General features: G+C 40.0%; 1 protein-coding gene across 1 annotated transcript in view; it reads right to left on the reverse strand.

The window, feature by feature from the left end:
* The window catches only part of LOC107668915 (leucine-rich repeat-containing protein 16B-like), a 65,357-nt gene that overhangs the window by 43,495 nt on the left and 5,279 nt on the right, over window positions 1-16,583 (reverse strand). The window contains 6 exon segments of the mRNA XM_016460973.1: window positions 974-1,047; window positions 1,198-1,268; window positions 3,544-3,638; window positions 6,718-6,839; window positions 6,917-6,976; window positions 7,078-7,128. Of these exon segments, the coding sequence (XP_016316459.1) occupies window positions 974-1,047; window positions 1,198-1,268; window positions 3,544-3,638; window positions 6,718-6,839; window positions 6,917-6,976; window positions 7,078-7,128 (473 nt within the window).

Here is a 16,583-nt window from a genome sequence, read left to right on the forward strand (position 1 = left end):
TCACGCAGACATTAAAAAAAAAAACAGCAGATTTTCTCAAAAAATGTAGATTAATAAAAGAAAAAAAAAGTAATCTGCCTTACTCAGATTTCTAGAAGTGGTCATATTGGCTTAATCAACTTTTGTTAAAATGTTTGCATGAAGCATTTGAAATATGGCAAATTCCAACTATAAATTCCACATGCATGTAAATGTGGTCAATGATGGAACTCCAAAGCCTTTGCTAAATTACACCAATCATCTGAAAGAGACTAAATAAAACCACTCAAAACTGTATATCTGAAATGACAAGCACTGTCTTGTCAGGCAAAAGCTCTTTTTAAAATTCAAAAATGATCTTTAAGTGGCCGCACTCCCATTAGAGTTTCATCATGTGACTGCCGAAAAAAAATCCTTTTTCTGCAGATAAGCGGAACTGCCCTTGAGCAAAGTGCTCAATGAACCGTATCATTTCTCAGAGTCAGAGTATACATTTTAAGTGCATTTTCTTTTTTATGTGTTAAAGGCGGTAGGGTCGTGCAGCTGAGCATGCAGAGTTGACGTCAATTTTCACAGGTCATATATATACATGTAATCCTGTTTCAGCAGGAAGATAGTCAAGAACCAGCCTTCAGACTTCAAACACAGGCCAACATCAGCAGAAAATACAGAATCTGATCTAGAATCAGTTAAGGAACCTGACACCCATTGGACGGATGTAAAAAGACACAGCATGACTCAAACCGAGCAGGGACGCCACAGGAAAGAGGCAAAATATATGATTACTGTGGCAATTCAGCACACATTCAAAGCAGTGGCTGACGTCAGATTGCCTGTGTCAGTCAGTTATCATTAGATTAATCCTTCCAAAATGAAGAAGCTTTTAAACCACCAATCTATTGGACACAGAGATAGCAATGGAAGTGATGGCTAGCAATTAGAGGTTGCAGATACAGAACATGAATATTAAGATGAGATGTAAACTTGAGGCTACCCGCTTTCCAGGTGACTGAAGTCCAACAGGTTAAACTCCCTGTTATCCTGCGAATGATAGATGGTATCCACATCCTGAAAGAGCAAAAGAGATAGAGAAAGACAGAGAGAGACTCAAAAAGAGGAAGAAAACATATTTAGAGTGCAATAAATATCAGTGACACAAACAGAAAATGTCCTCTTCTCTTGCAGAGGATATTTTTGTGGTTAATAGGAAGCTCTTACCCACTGCACTTCCTCTTTACAGGTAATGCCATTGTAATCGCACAGAGCTGCATATGTCTCAGAAAAGCCCCCTGAAATGGTAGAAAGAGAAATAATGTGCCTAACAACGAAAAACTGCCCTACCTACACTCATGCACATAAAGGTTTCCCTTTCATGGGAACTTCGAACTGCGTCCTCTAGGGGTCGCTATGAGGAACGCCTCGTCGTGACCCGTGATTGTTAGAGCACTTAAAGCCAAGAACTCTCTTCTTATAAAGATCTATTTTTCTCCTCTGTATAGTGCTCTTGAGTTGGCTATACCATTTTTTTCATATTCTTAATGTCACATTATAGGTTCTTCATTGATTTCTGGATTCTTGAAAACATCAGTAAATAAATTTATTTCTAAATATTAAAGAATACAAAGTTTCTGTTGGATCTTAAAGGAATAGTCTCCCAAAAATTGCTTACAATTTAGTCACCCTCGGACCATCAAGGATGTGAATGAGTTTGTTTCTTCATCTCAACCAATTTGGAGAAATTTAGCATATCGCTTGCTCACCAATGTATGCTTTGCAGTGAGTGGGTGCCGCCAGAATTAGAGTCCAAACAGCTGATAAAAACATCACAAAAATCCAGAAGTAATCAACACAACTCCAGCCCATCAATTAATGTATTATGAAGTGAAAAGCTGCATGTTTGTAATAAACAAATCCATTAGTCAGGCGTTTTAACTTCTGGCCAAAATACTTCCTGCAGTGAAAAAGTCCATCCCCTGTTGTCTTCTCAAATCAAAGTCTGTTTTGGAGTGTTTGTGTGGATTTGTTTATTAAAGTTAATTGAGGAACCGGAGCAGTGTCAATTATGTGGGTTTTGTTATGTTTTTATCAGCTGTTTTAACTCTCATTCTGACGGCACCCATTCACTGCAGAGGATCCACTGGTGAGCAAGTGATGTAATGCTACATTTCTCCAAATCTGCTCCAATGAAGAAACAAACTCATCTACATCTTGGATGGGCTTAGGGTGAGTAAACTGTCAGCAAATTATCATTTTTGGGCAAACTATTCCTTTAAAACTCGTTTCAGTAAAATTTTGTTCTCAACTCTAATCCTGAGGACCCACTGCTTTGCACATTTTGCATATCTTTTTTATTTAACACACCTGATTCACATCATCAGCTAGTTAGGAGAGAGACAGATGTTTTTGATTAGATTGTTTTTTGATTGGATAACACAGGTGGACCACAGTCAGATTCTTTCCACCATTTACACAGACAATATGACATCTATTTTAATAATATCTGCCAGGAAGTAGGGATGTTTACAGTATGTGCTGTCTTCCAAAAACAAAAAGAGATTTAAAGTGTTCTCCTATTGCATCAAGACTGTGAAACAAGACTGTTTTGTTTCTCGTCTTCAAGCATACATTATAAAACAAGTCAAACACAAGGACAACTGTGCACTAGCACACTGCATTTCTGTCAGGACCACTGTCATCAAAGATGATTGACAATTAGCATACAGTTTGGATTGGTGGTATGGTTCTGTTCTGGGCAAGAACTCCCTGCGCCTCCATGCAGCCTAGCATGGATGAGAGCAGGGAGAGCAGCAATAACACCCCCCCCCAGGGTAAACAGAACAGAACCAACATAAATGTATTGCAGATATTGTTAAAGTTCAATCATTTTATGTACACATTTTAGAATTAGTCTGATTCAAGGAGAATCAGAAGGCTGAATCCCGACTGACAGAGGAGGAGTTGGGGATGGAGGAGGGTAATTAGCTATTGAGCAATGCGAAAACTGCTGATAATACTGAGGGACCTTATATATGAATGCCGTAGGTGTCGTATTCCCATTAGGTAGATGGGGATCAGCTGAAGGTCAGCTGATGCGAACTTGACTAACGTGACCTGCCAGAACTAATGCTACGCTTGATCTCTCCCTGTCACCATATGAAGGGCATTGAATAATTTGCATAGCGTTTCTTATACTCACTCACTCAATCACTGGTTGCTATTATGATTTTATTTTACTTTTATCATTCTTACTTGATCTTTTGTATTATTCTTTTTGTTGTTTTCTTAATTTATGTATTTGGCACAGTGTACTTATTCTGTCCTTCACTGTCTACAGCTGCAGCTGGCAAAACTAATATTGTTATATAATTTGTCATGAATAGCAAAGCGCACCAAAACCGAGTTGATGGCATAAATGCAGTGCATGCATTCAAAATATTCTATAAGATGACGGCAGTGGTGTGAGGGGAAGAAAAGAGATTAGAGAGATTAATATCTGGTGTATAATAACAAATACTTATGAGACTGTGTGGATGCATGAACTATATGTACTTATATTTCTCTCACCTCATGCCCTTTGCGTCTCCACCGAACTCTCAGAGCTGGGAGAAAATTTCCGATTTCCATCAGTAACATCTCCATCTGCGTGAAAGATGGAGGGGCTGAAAAAGAAGAGGGGGGGGGGAGAGGGGGATTCACAATGCATCAGAATCTCAGTTATTCTGACCCAGCATGTGAACACCTGGCCAAAGAGCTGAAACAGGAAAGAAAGCGAGAGAGTTGAACACAGAGACAGAAAAAGAGCGCTATTATGCATTGCACTAATCTCCTCCTGTCTGAATATGAGAAAATCTCTCAATTAACTGCTCAGCAGTACCTCACACCCCTGCTGCTCTAGCAGATACCGAATCCTATAGGCAGCATTATGGATTCTCCAAAAAACTACATTAGCACTACAAGATACAGTGCAAAGGCCACAGAAATCAGATTTGCGTCTATGTTCGGATGGTGTGAGCAAATATAGACTGCAACAGGACTGGTCTCTGCTTCAGACGTCATATTTGCTGACCGTCAGAGGCATATTACACATCTCAATCTGGCGAGCTTTAATCTGATTGGCTGTTTTTATACAGTTTCCGAAAATGAGGGCACATAGGTTTCTTTTTTTTTTGTCTACCTGTGAACAAAGATTTGTTTTAATGGAAAAAAATAAAATAATAATGGAATTTTCAGGTTAATGGAAAAAAATTCAGCATTAGTTAGTTAGATATCCATAAGAAAAACGTCTCAGGTTACGTATGTAACCATAATTCCTCGAAGGAACGAGACGCTGCGTCGGAAAACGCTAGGGGAACGCCCTTCAGCGTGACCGGCTCTGAACCTCGTGTGTGATCAGACTAATAGATGGGCGAGACGTCACGGGCGGGTGACGTAATGACCAGGAGGCTATAAAAGCACGTGCGGTGAGACCAGCGTCAGCTTCCAGGAATGAAGCAAGCGCTGGCAGAGATGCCGAAAGTATGGCTCTGAGACGCAGCGTCTCGTTCCTTCGAGGAACTATGGTTACATACGTAACCTGAGACGTTCCTCTTCAGGAACTCTAGCTGCATCGGAAAACGCTAGGGGAACGAGAATGCCCATGCCGCCAGACTTCCAAGTCTCTGCCTAGTGTGGAAGACTGCACAGCTAGGGCGAGAGAACAGAAGAGCCAGGAGTGGCTCGCATGTCTAGACCGTAGAACCTAACAAAGGTAAGGGGCGTGGACCAACCCGCAGCGTTGCAGATGTCCTGCATAGGCACACCCGCTAAAAAAAAGCCTTAGAGGCTGCCACACTTCGAGTCAAGTGAGCCTTGACCCCTAACGGCGAGGGGAGATCAGAGGACTCATAACAGATGGATATGGCATCCACTATCCACCGACTGAGGGTCTGTTTAGTTGCTGGAAGACCTCTCTTAGGGGGACCGTAGCAAACAAGCAACTGGTCCGCCCTCCTCCACAGGGCAGCTCTGTGGACGTATGCATCCAGTGCTCGCACCGGACACATACAGTTTAGCCTCTGCTGGTCTGGATCCCCAAAGGGAGGAGCCTCTGCTGCACGAGGAGGGACCACCTCGATGGCCTTCATCCTCAGAGAGCGTCTACTTTTGTTCCATTACCAGAGCCTCACTACAGTGTGCAGGACCTACTGAGACACGTTTGGCAGTAGTTTCCACGCTACCAAATATTCTACTAAGGGAATCAGTCTCTCGAGACTGATCTCTGGTGTAATGAGAGCAGCTAGCTCGGTGCCCTGTAACGGCGGACAGGTAGGGGACATCCGACCCGGCTGCTCTAGAGACCTCCGCGGAGGTGGCGAGCCTCTTACCACCGCTACGTTGCCGGGCGGTGACTGAGAGTGGCGCTCGCGGGAGACCGCTGTGCCCTGGAACACCGCCCTCCGAGGTCCTGAGCCACAGCATCAGCTGAAGTCTCCTATTGAAAACGACGGCAATTCAGACCCACGTCGTCTGTTAGGAAGACTAGACCAGAGCCTGCTCGGGGCAGGACCCAATGAAGCACACTTGGCTGGGGCTCCCACACCGCCAGGTGACCTCCTAAGGAAACCAGTCTCGCGAGTCTGGCCTCTGGTGCGCCTAGAGCAGCTAGCTCAGTGCCCTGAAGCGGCAGACCGGCAGGGGACAACCGTACTAGCTGCTCTAGAGACCTCCGTAGAGGTAGCGAGCCTCTTAGTACTGCTGCTTATTATAATATCAGGCATAATATGCTTGTGTAACTCAAGCTTGTGTAACTCATGTTTGTGCAACTGGCGAGCTCTTCCGACGCCCTACGTATCAATCTCCTCGGAGAAAGACAGGCGGAGCGTGAGGAACTATCTATTTCACTTTGCAGTGTAATATAGCAAATATAGCAATAATATAGCAAATTTTAGCAGCACATTTCTTTCAGCTTGTGAACACAAAAGAAGATATTTTTAAGAATGTTAGAAACTAAATAGTTGACGGTAGCCATTGACTTCCATAGTATGGAAAAAAATACTAAGTCAATGGCTACCATCAACTGTTTGGTTATCCACATTCTTAAAATATCTTGTTGTGTGCAGGAGAAGAAAGAAACTCATACAGGTTTGGGACAAGTGGGGGGTGAATAAATGATAACAGAATTTAAATTTTTGGGTGAACTATTCCTGTACAGTAATATCTATTATTTACCAAAGATTTCATCATAACATGTACTGATAAATGGGAGTATTGGAATTTTATGCATATTACATGAGGTTTCTTTACAAAAGTAAAGATTTTGTTATTGTTAAAAAGTTTTTAAAAATTGTATTGCAACATTAGACCTCGTGAGCTTGTATCCTTGTTTGTCTTATGTCTGTAATATAATATAATAAATATATATAACTGTAATATGTATATAAGTATAACCGTAATATAATATAATAATATAAATACGTATTTTGGATTTAAGAAGTCTATACTAAAAAAACTTCCACACAATTACTTCAGTAATTCTTTCAACAGCAGCCTATTGTGGTATAATCTATTTTAAACAAACCTGCCCCTAAATGCAATGCAAAAACAAAGCTTTTTTGCTTTTTGTGTCAGTCAGACAGTTTAATCTTGTCTGAGTGGACGGTTCTTCGCCAGAATAAGCTGCAATGGGGACCATTATGCTGTTCAGTCAAAGTCTGGCTATGCAGGACCACGGTAAACTTGTGGGGTTCTTGGGACACTTACGTGTAGATGGAGTTGTTGAAGATCCGAGAGAGAGCAAAGTTGATGTGGCTAATCAGCTGATCCAGGTGGTCATTAGACTGCAGCCTCAGGGAATATGGGGACTTGTCTGTTTCTATGACAACCTGTGAAGGAAAGAACACGCTTTAGTGAAGCAAAACGATGGAGAGGAGCACTGGAGCCCTGTAAACGCTTTTCCTACTTGATTATCCGGGTGGGTGTTCATTGCCCGAATCTCCAGGAAGTTGAACGTTTGTTCCACCTGGGGTGAAAATGAGCATCTTGCTACATAAGTCATGCTAAACCAGATTACTGCAGTGTTTGAGACGGAGCAGACAGGTGGTGCGTAATTGCCTACCGTACCTTGGTTGGTATCTTGGGGGCCATGAGGTACAGCCGCCATGTTGCCAAAACCTGAGAGACAAAAGAGAGGATGAAAGCTCAATAAATAAAGTACAAGATAAAGTAAAAAGTGCAAGACAGTGTTCTAAGAAATGATAGTTTAGGTTTCTCTGGAGAACAGCCTGTTCAACGGAATCTAATGGATAGCAGACATTATATACTGTAAGTCATAAAGCAGTTTGTCTTCTGAACTCTTTACTCATAAAGATAATACTATATACAACTGGGCTCTTGTTTGCTGAAATGTGAATTACGCAGCGGCAGCACAAATGTATTTGTATCCTATAAAGTCCACTGTATCATATTTGGAACGCAAATTTTTAAGGTCTCAAAGATATACCATGATGAAAAGTAAAAGGCCACTTTTAGGTCATGGTACACATTATTGTTATTCAATTTTTACTGATTTTTATAAAGTAAACATAAGAATAACTTTTATATTATTAGTAATATTTTAAGATGAACACTTACTGGACTAAAACAACTTGAAAAATCATGTTAAAATGCGAGTATACGTTTTTACAACAGATACATCAGACTTTTGTAGAACATTTATTTGTATCTCTCAATCATCTCTGCATTGCATTGCATTATATGTTTTGCCCCCAGCAATAAAAAGTAAAAAGCTTTGATAATAAAAACTAATCATTTAATTGTCAATTTAAATGTAATTTATATGGATCTCATACTCACAAAGTCGTCAGTCTTGGTCATTAGAAGGGGGCGATTGACTAATATTCTAGAAGGCCCGTACCTACTTTGCTCATTCTAGAATATATAATTTAGTCCCCATAGATCTGAACACAATCAATTAAGGTAAGACTATATCTAACCAGAGGTCATTACCATTACCATAGAACCAAGTTGACCAACTTAACTTGCTCTAATGATAACTTTATATAATCATGCCATGGTTTCCCATGTACACCTAGTTAGAATCATTTTACAATAATCAGAGGTTGAGGCTGAACCCTATTTAAATTGGTCAACAACAACACTGTTGCTCTAAAAGGAAAACCCATTATTAGCCTCTACACTCTAAGTATACAGTACATGACTAATGCGATGTATTAGCTGGAGCTCTAAAACAACAGTCGGTGTGCCCCTCTGCTCCACCTAAGCTGCATTTTAGTCCGTTACTAACATGAGCGTAGATTTGTGGTGTTATAAACTAAACGTAACATACTATAGTCATTCATCTCAAAGTCAGAATTACACTTACACACAATTACATAGTCATTTCAAATCAATACAAGACATCTAATTCTCAAAGATAAATCTAAGAGAAAAGATGCATTCCTGACTTCCGAAAAATACATAGTATGGAGTGTATAGACTAGGCTTGCCGCGATCGACGGTGTTGACGGTGATACCGGTATTACGTCACTTGTCCACCGCGGCACCGACCCCCACCGTCGTTTTGATTTTTTGTAGTAGCCTAATAAAAATAATTTAGGTTTACATAGCCTATTTCCAGTTTTGTATAACTATTTAAACTTTATGTAAGTTGTTTGTTATTTTATATTAGGCATAGCCTGCACTATATAGCATGGTGTATTTTTATTTGTTTTGTTAATAAAAGTTCTATGTTTTATATATACGCTAAAGTGAGTTTGCCCCCGCCCCCACGGTGATACCGGTATTACCGGTTTTGTCACACGTCGATTAACCGGTGGGAAAATTTCCTCACCGTCACAACCCCAGTATAGACACACTCCACACTATGGGCTCATCTGGCTACAGAATCGTGTAGATCTTCTTGCAACATTAAATATTCAGATCAAGACAAACATCTTCCAAATGGAGACAGGAACGAACAATTGGAATTTGCATTGATCAAGGCCTAGACGTGAAGAGTTTACACCTTTTGGGGATAGATGGTGATTTTCATGAAATACACTGGGAAAGGACACACCCTCTACAATAAGCAAAATATCTCTGAACTAGGATCTTTATTATCTTTTAGTTTACTTCTTGTAAGATTGTACCAGTTGCACTGAGACATTTACATACAGACAATCATGACTGTAAATATCACTTGCATTCATGTAGAACATTATATTTTGCTATTGACCATACTGAGTGAACTGAGCGAAGGGAAGAAAATGGATCTTATCTCAGTTAGATGTGGAAACAGATGCCTGTACTTTAATACACTGTGATTGTATTGTCTGTATCTCAGAAGATCAAAGTGTCTGAGGTTGTTCTAGTCTTACAGTTCTATAACAAAAGTATAGAGAAACTGTGTACACTGGGCACTTCTATGGGTGCTGTTGTTTATGGATTTCGCATGTGTACTGAAGTGAGGCGAACGGCGTTACAGACAGATGAGTAGGCGCAGAGAGGAAGGAAGAAGGATTTGTGTGATGTCTGAGGATTACAGAAACATGAAAAGAAGGATTGTACTATATTTTGAGAGCGAGTGTGTATGTGTGTGTGAAATAGCATGGTAAGGTCTGGAGAAACCTCATAATCTCATTCATAATTTAAATTCTTCATTAGCATACTTCATTTAGGCCTTTGTCACACCCCACACACCAATCACTCCCTTCCTCATGATCTAAACCAGTGGATTTCAACAAAGCAGGCCAACGCCCACTAGGGGCTGCAGGATGACTTAAAATGATTTAAATCAATATGTTATTATAAAAAAAATAATTTATATTAATGATATATTATACAGGGGTCATTTGAATGCTCAGTAAACAGTGGGGGCCTTTGAGTCAAAAAGTTTGAGAACTACTGATCTAAACATCAGCCAGTTTCCATCTTACTGCCCTTTTTTCCCTCTCCAACATTCTTCCACTCATCTCGAGATGTTCTTTGTCTGATCTACTATGTATATTCTCAAATCCTCTCTTCAATTCAACTCAAAAATCTCTGTTTCCTCTGATTCAGTGCGGCCCCCACAACCTAGGCCCCCTGGTTTCTTCACCCTCCTTCACTCATCTATTCTGTTTCTGCCCTGTCGCTTTCGATTCTTCAAGGCCTCCCTCCAATGTATTACTAATGGCACCCCACCAAGAAGAAGAAACAGAGAGATGGAGATCCCAGATTTCTCCTTAATAAAGACTTCGTATAGGCTTTGATAGCGGGTATTCGTATAGGCTTTGATGGAGGCTTGGGTTGGATGTTTGGGGCGTTTTGTGTAAAGGAAGTTCTCGATGCTTTGTCAGAGTTAACAGAGACACAACCACTGATCACGAGATGACATTTTAGAGAGTGCACCCCACCTCAAAACTCAATAACGGGTCAGGAAAACTTAGTTATATAAATACGCCCCTCAAGAAAGAGAGATGACGCGAGAGAGACAGATAGAGGAAGGAAAAGTCAGTTTGGCAACCAGAAAGCGTCGTCTACTCATCAAAGGCTTTACTATCAAAGGAAGCAGACACAAAAGATCGGCACGTAAACAGCCACATTAATTATTAAAGCCCGCTGGGGTGTTTGGACTTGACCGAGTTTGCATGGATGGATGGAAGAGGGGGGACCCCCAATTAAGGAACGGATCAGAATACATCAAAGACTACCTAACACATTGCATGGGTGGGGACCGTAGCTGATCGCATGGTAATGAATTCAGCAGTTAAGCTACGACGCACATTACTCACCCTGCTGTTGAGCGCAACCAGAATATGGCATCCAGCATATAACGATATCAACATTAGTATTCATTATTGGATCCGAGCCTTGTTGAGCAAGCCTTTTTGTGAGGAAAACTGCGGAGGACGGGCCCAAGCAAGGTCGGCTTTGTCTGCAACTACTCGTCCTCCGAGTAGGGGGTCAGAGGTCAGGCGGTTTGACTGAGACAGCCACCCACCGCATCCACTCGTTAAGGTGCAAAAAAAACACTTTCATCCTGCGATCGCAGACGTGGAAGGTAGACGGGATGACTTCAGTCCGTGGCTTTCATAGACCATTCGAGCCTGAGGAGATCAGACTGGTTCAACACTTGCCCTAAAAATCATCCACCACCTCTCAGTACCGACTTCAAAGAATGAGAGATATGAGGATGTGTGTGTGTGAGGGAGGGGAGGTTTGTGTGTGCAGAAGAGAGAGGGTTTATATTAATCATACGATGTCAGGGATCTGGCTTGACACTTCAAACACGACCCATAATTCAAAGGGTGTTGGGGACACGTCAGCGCTGTGCCCAGGAGATTCGAAAAGAGCAGCAGATTGCTCCAAACATGCCCCTGTACATCTCTTCTCAGACACATCACACCGACTTGCTTGCACGCAGGTATCATTGCCTAAGACGGACCCATTTTGGCTGTCAGCCTTTGTAGGTGAGAGGAAGAGCGTGGATCTACTCCCGCGGCAGGTCCGCGTCTTAACTGTACTGAACTTAAGAAGCGAAGGGATGAGAGCAATAAAGAGTGAGAAAGGAGGATAGAAGGAAGGACGGATCAGGGCTGAAATGCTGTGTGCTCCAGATTCACAGATGATTAAAAGTCTTGGAATCAAAGCAGCTCTGTAACTAAAGCCCAGAGTGAGAGAACAAGAGAGGAAATAAAAGAGAGATAGAAAGACAAAGACAGAGAGGAGGGGCTAAAAGCTTAAGACTGGAGGAAGTATGTTACTTATGTAGTTTTCTGCATTGCCAGCCTGTTCTTAATGAGTATTTTTGTCTTCTTTTTAGTTAAAGGGTTAGTTCACCCATTCATTTATTATTTACTCACCCTGGTGTTGTTATAATGCCTATAATTAAAAAAAGACCTGTTTGCACTTGTGCTTATAATGGCAGTGAATAGTGACCAACATCAAGCTTTAAAAAAAAGACACAAGAGTATCACTGAATGGTCCCATGCACCACGCTGTATATTCCAACAGTCGGAGTGAACTGCTGTGCTAATAGAGTTTCGTGAACACATGGTTGTGCACATAAGACCAAAAGCCAAGGTTAGGATTTTTGTTAAATAATACATTACATTTCAGTTTGTTTTTCATCAAACACTCGTATACCCCTAAAACACTTTTTCAAATTTAAGAAGGGATTGGAACAACGCCAGGGTGAGTAAATAATCACTGACTTTTCATTTCATTTTCAAGACTTCATATAAGTGTAATTTGACATACTGCACTAACAATACAAGTAGTATAAATAAGTTAAACAAAGTATAAATATTTTTAGTTAAAAAGTACATTTATCTTATATTAAGAATTGTTTTATATATTTTTTTCTAAATCAATGTTTTTCCAAAAAAATACCTAAACATCCTTAAAGAAAATTTACTTGAGAGGCAAAGGTGTGTAAGACTTACAACTTGAAATGATTCATTTAAATAAATAATTATTTATAATAACAAATATTATGGCGGCACCGACATACTGCGCCGTTGTACTACGGGCGTCCTGAGTTCAAATTTTGACTCGAGGACCTTTCCCGATCCCGCCCCCCTCTCTCTCATCGCTTCCTGTCAGCTCTGATCTGTCCTATCAATATAAAAGGCAAAAACACCAAAAAAATAAATAAAAATTGTAATTACAAATATTATTATTAGTAAAAAAATTATCAAAAATCAAATTTCATTGTATTACCATTGTGTGTGTGTGTGTTTGTAAAGTCTAAATTCATTTGTCATCATCAGATTTCATCATTTCCTCCATGTTTCTTGTAAAAGGAGGCTCTAATATTTAATAAACTGATACTGGTCAGGATTCATCCTCATATAAAATAAAACCAACCGCTTTTAAGCCACTACATCAACATGTCTCCGCATGGGGTGGGGGAACAGATTTTGGCAGCTGAATTGCTTGCCATTGGATTTTGTTCCTCCCATGTTTCTTATACAAGCAGGTTCTAATATTTATCAAACTGATGCTGATTAAGATTCATCTGCATACTTTCAAGCCACTACAAAAACATCTCATAGCATGGGGTGGTGGAACAGATTCCAGTAGCTGGATTTATTTATTAATTTATTTTGTTATTATTTATTCATTTATTTGCTGCAGTACAAAAATAAATATGAATTAAAGACAAAATTGACACAGAAGTTTTGCTTGCTACAGTATAAGAATCTATATAACCCTGAATTTCAAGGCAACATTCAGAATTCAAATTAAAATGTTACTGTGAAACAGTAATGGCCTTTGCCCTCTCTTCAGAGTGCTCAATTCAAGTGCTGTCTTTCATAGTATGGCACAATGATGCACACTTTTGAATGGAATCCACTCAATATCACACAATTGTGCATCTCAAGAATATTTATCTGTTTAAAAGACAATTTTAGGTATTTTGAAAAATACTCTCAGCTTTAGGTCATACTCTGCAGATAAACAAACCAAAAGGGATACTTTTCACACCATATCTACTCTTTATACTGTATATCTCACTCATCTCTCTTCCTCTCCGGATGTGGATCGGCTTGTCTCTTGCATCACATCCGTCCAGACTGCAGTGCAATCCCCCATAGTCACTGCCTCTCAACATCTCCACAGGTTATCCTTGCACCGCAGACTTCTCCTTAAGCGCCTCGTATCACATTAGGCTACTCGTCTTTACCCTGCCACTACTATCATAATGCAGCTGTTGTGCAACTCTAAGATACTTCTTAGACCAGAGAAAGCGCATTACCCTGAGCGGTACACCCATAATCCTTGTTAGTTGTTATATTTAAAGATCTAATGTGAATTTATCAGCACATTAAAGGATTATTCTGGGTTAACTACAAGCTAAGCTACTAGCTGTAAACAATATATTGACAGTTATGCAGTTATAATGGAGGTCTATGGGACAACAAACAACAGCTGCACCATAGACTTCCACTGTACAGTATGTGCATTTCTGTAAACATAATTTTAATGAAGTTTAACTGGTATTTAATCCAGAGTGCTGATTTAATAAAAAAGTTTTTAAAAAAGAACATAAAGCGTAAAGACAGTTAAGGCCATAAAGCTGTGAAGTCATAATACTACAAGATTAAAGTAGTAATATTTTGAAGATAATAAAGTAGCATTATGACATTAAAGCCATAAGGAAAAAATATAAAAGGGGCATTCTTGTAAAATGTTTTATTGTGACTTTCTTCATTAAAGGCATAATTATTATTGAAACATTACAACTTTATTCTCAAAATCATAGTTTTTTATTATTATTTTTATTATTTTAATGTGGCACTAAAACGTTGTAATATTTAGGCTAGGTGCTGTGACTGTTCACTATTTCACAGTTTATAGTTTTACCATTTTAAAGGCCATTTAAAAAACTTTTTGCAATTGGTTCTGCAGAGTGACAAATGCACTTTGCCAAGTAAATTCATTAGAGTAAGTAAATTCCATAAAATATAATTAAAATGAGGTCATAAAACTGCACACATAATAATTATAAAAATTATATAATTAAAATTAAAAATGTAATTATATAAGAATTCATATAAGTAGTTTTAGATGAATTGCAAGTCGCACTGCAAGACACCACCAGTGCTGTCAACTGCCCAATAACAGTCATATACTTCAAAACAACAAAATCTTGTGAGAAATATCCAAATAAAATCACTGTGTCTGAATTTAAGCATGCCACTAAGCCAGTCATTGCAGCTAGGAACCGTTCCGCATGAGTACGGTCCAGCAGACAGGGTGGTGGTGCAGACGGCTGGATCTGAGGAAGTCTTCACGTCACTCACTGTGGCGATCACAGCCTTTAATTGGCCTATTATTCCACAGGAGAGGAAAAACTGAAGCGACAGACCGAGATAAATAATTGAAGGGGAAGAAAAGGCGACATTTGGGGCTTCAAAACAAGCAATCTCCTCTGCTGCCCACCCCCTCTCTAGCTCTCTCTCTCCATTGCCCCCTCTCGCGAGCCTCTCCCTGGTGTGTTCTTGTTCACCAAGCCCAGCTCTTATCCCATCCCCTCTTCCAACATCACACCATCGCTCTCTGCTGTGGGCCCACAAAATATATATTCTGTATGTGTGTGCGCAAATAAGACTGTGTGATCTCTAAGTGAACGTGTACGAAAAAGTGTGTTTGAACGATATTTTTTAGTGCCGTGCCCCAAGGCTTGAGCTGATGTCTTGCTGAGTGCTCTACACAGCTGTATCGGGGCCAGAGATGTGTGTGTGTGTGTGTGTGGATTGATGTGCAGATGAGGGTGTGTTTTGTAAGCTGGTACAGTTGGCATCCCACCACACACACACACACACACACACACACACACACACACACACACACACACACACACACACACACACACACAAAACCCCTGGGTAAAGGAGCAGCGAGTGACAGACCACAAGCAAATATCTCTACACTGGATGTAAGTGTGTGTGTGTGTTTTTGTATACCCCCAAGCTCTCGTCATAGTGTCGGACCTACATTTAAATTTGCTTTGCTCTTTGGGCACAATTTCTAACCATCCACAATCATAAGCACATTAAACTACTGAAAATACACACTTGACATCAATCTGACAGAACAGAGAAGCGAGCCTGAGTAAAGCATATAATGTGAAGAACAGAACAATGACAGAGAAAGAAAAAAGAGCTGTCTAAGACACAGCGGAGAGGGGGAAGGGTGAAGAAGATGCTAATATAAATAGACAGAGTCAGAAAGAGGAAGAGAAACAAAGGCAGATTGGCAGGAGGGGTGACATTAAAGGAATAGTTCACCCAAAAATGAAAATTCAGTTTATTTGTTTGTACTGTAGTCAGTATTCACTTTTATTGAATAGAAAAGAGCAGCAAGAACATTCTGCTAAACTTTTCTTACTGTGTTCCACAGGTGCCAAATGATATGTGGCTGAGTACTGACTGAACTTTCATTTGGGTGGACTTTCCTTTCATTTTTTTCCTTTTAAGTCCCCCTGCAGTCACTAATTTTATCACTTTAAACTTATCTTTGATGATGAAAATGACATACTTAAACATTTTAACTCTGAAAATCATTTCTTCATGCCTTATAATGGCTTAAATATATAACTCTACACCCTTACCTCATTTATTATACACGGAACCATGAGCATGCAAATTAGTCCCCACCTCCACTCAATCACACCAGCTCAGAAAACCTGCTCCACTTTCACTTGGTTAATAGAAGCAATAAACACTACACAATGGCAAGTAGCAATAATGGATTAATGTAGTCATACATATTTGAACCACAAACTGATTCTGAAGAAGACGTCATCTACAAGTCAATGTATCACAATAGCAGTGCATTTTATGTATCGCTCTCTACATCATCAGACACGTAACGGTAACTAATATCATGGAGTAACTATGTTATTGAACAGCAAATAACGTGTAGCTAATCTAACACAAACCATGTTCCTGTTCACCATCTCAGAGAGTTACCTTCTGAAAATCAGCAACCTTAGGTAGAAATTATTTGCTAGTGATATGAAAATCCTATCCCAGTTGACGAGCTTGGTGAAATGTTTGCGACAGTAGAAACAGGGTTGGTTTCAAACCACATTTTTAGAGACTGTTTTGCTACACTGCAGCTTTAAAGGGAACATGCTG

The sequence above is a fragment of the Sinocyclocheilus anshuiensis genome, unplaced genomic scaffold, assembly GCF_001515605.1.
Source record: "Sinocyclocheilus anshuiensis isolate Anshui unplaced genomic scaffold, SAMN03320099.WGS_v1.1 scaffold4, whole genome shotgun sequence".
NCBI lineage: Eukaryota > Metazoa > Chordata > Actinopteri > Cypriniformes > Cyprinidae > Sinocyclocheilus > Sinocyclocheilus anshuiensis.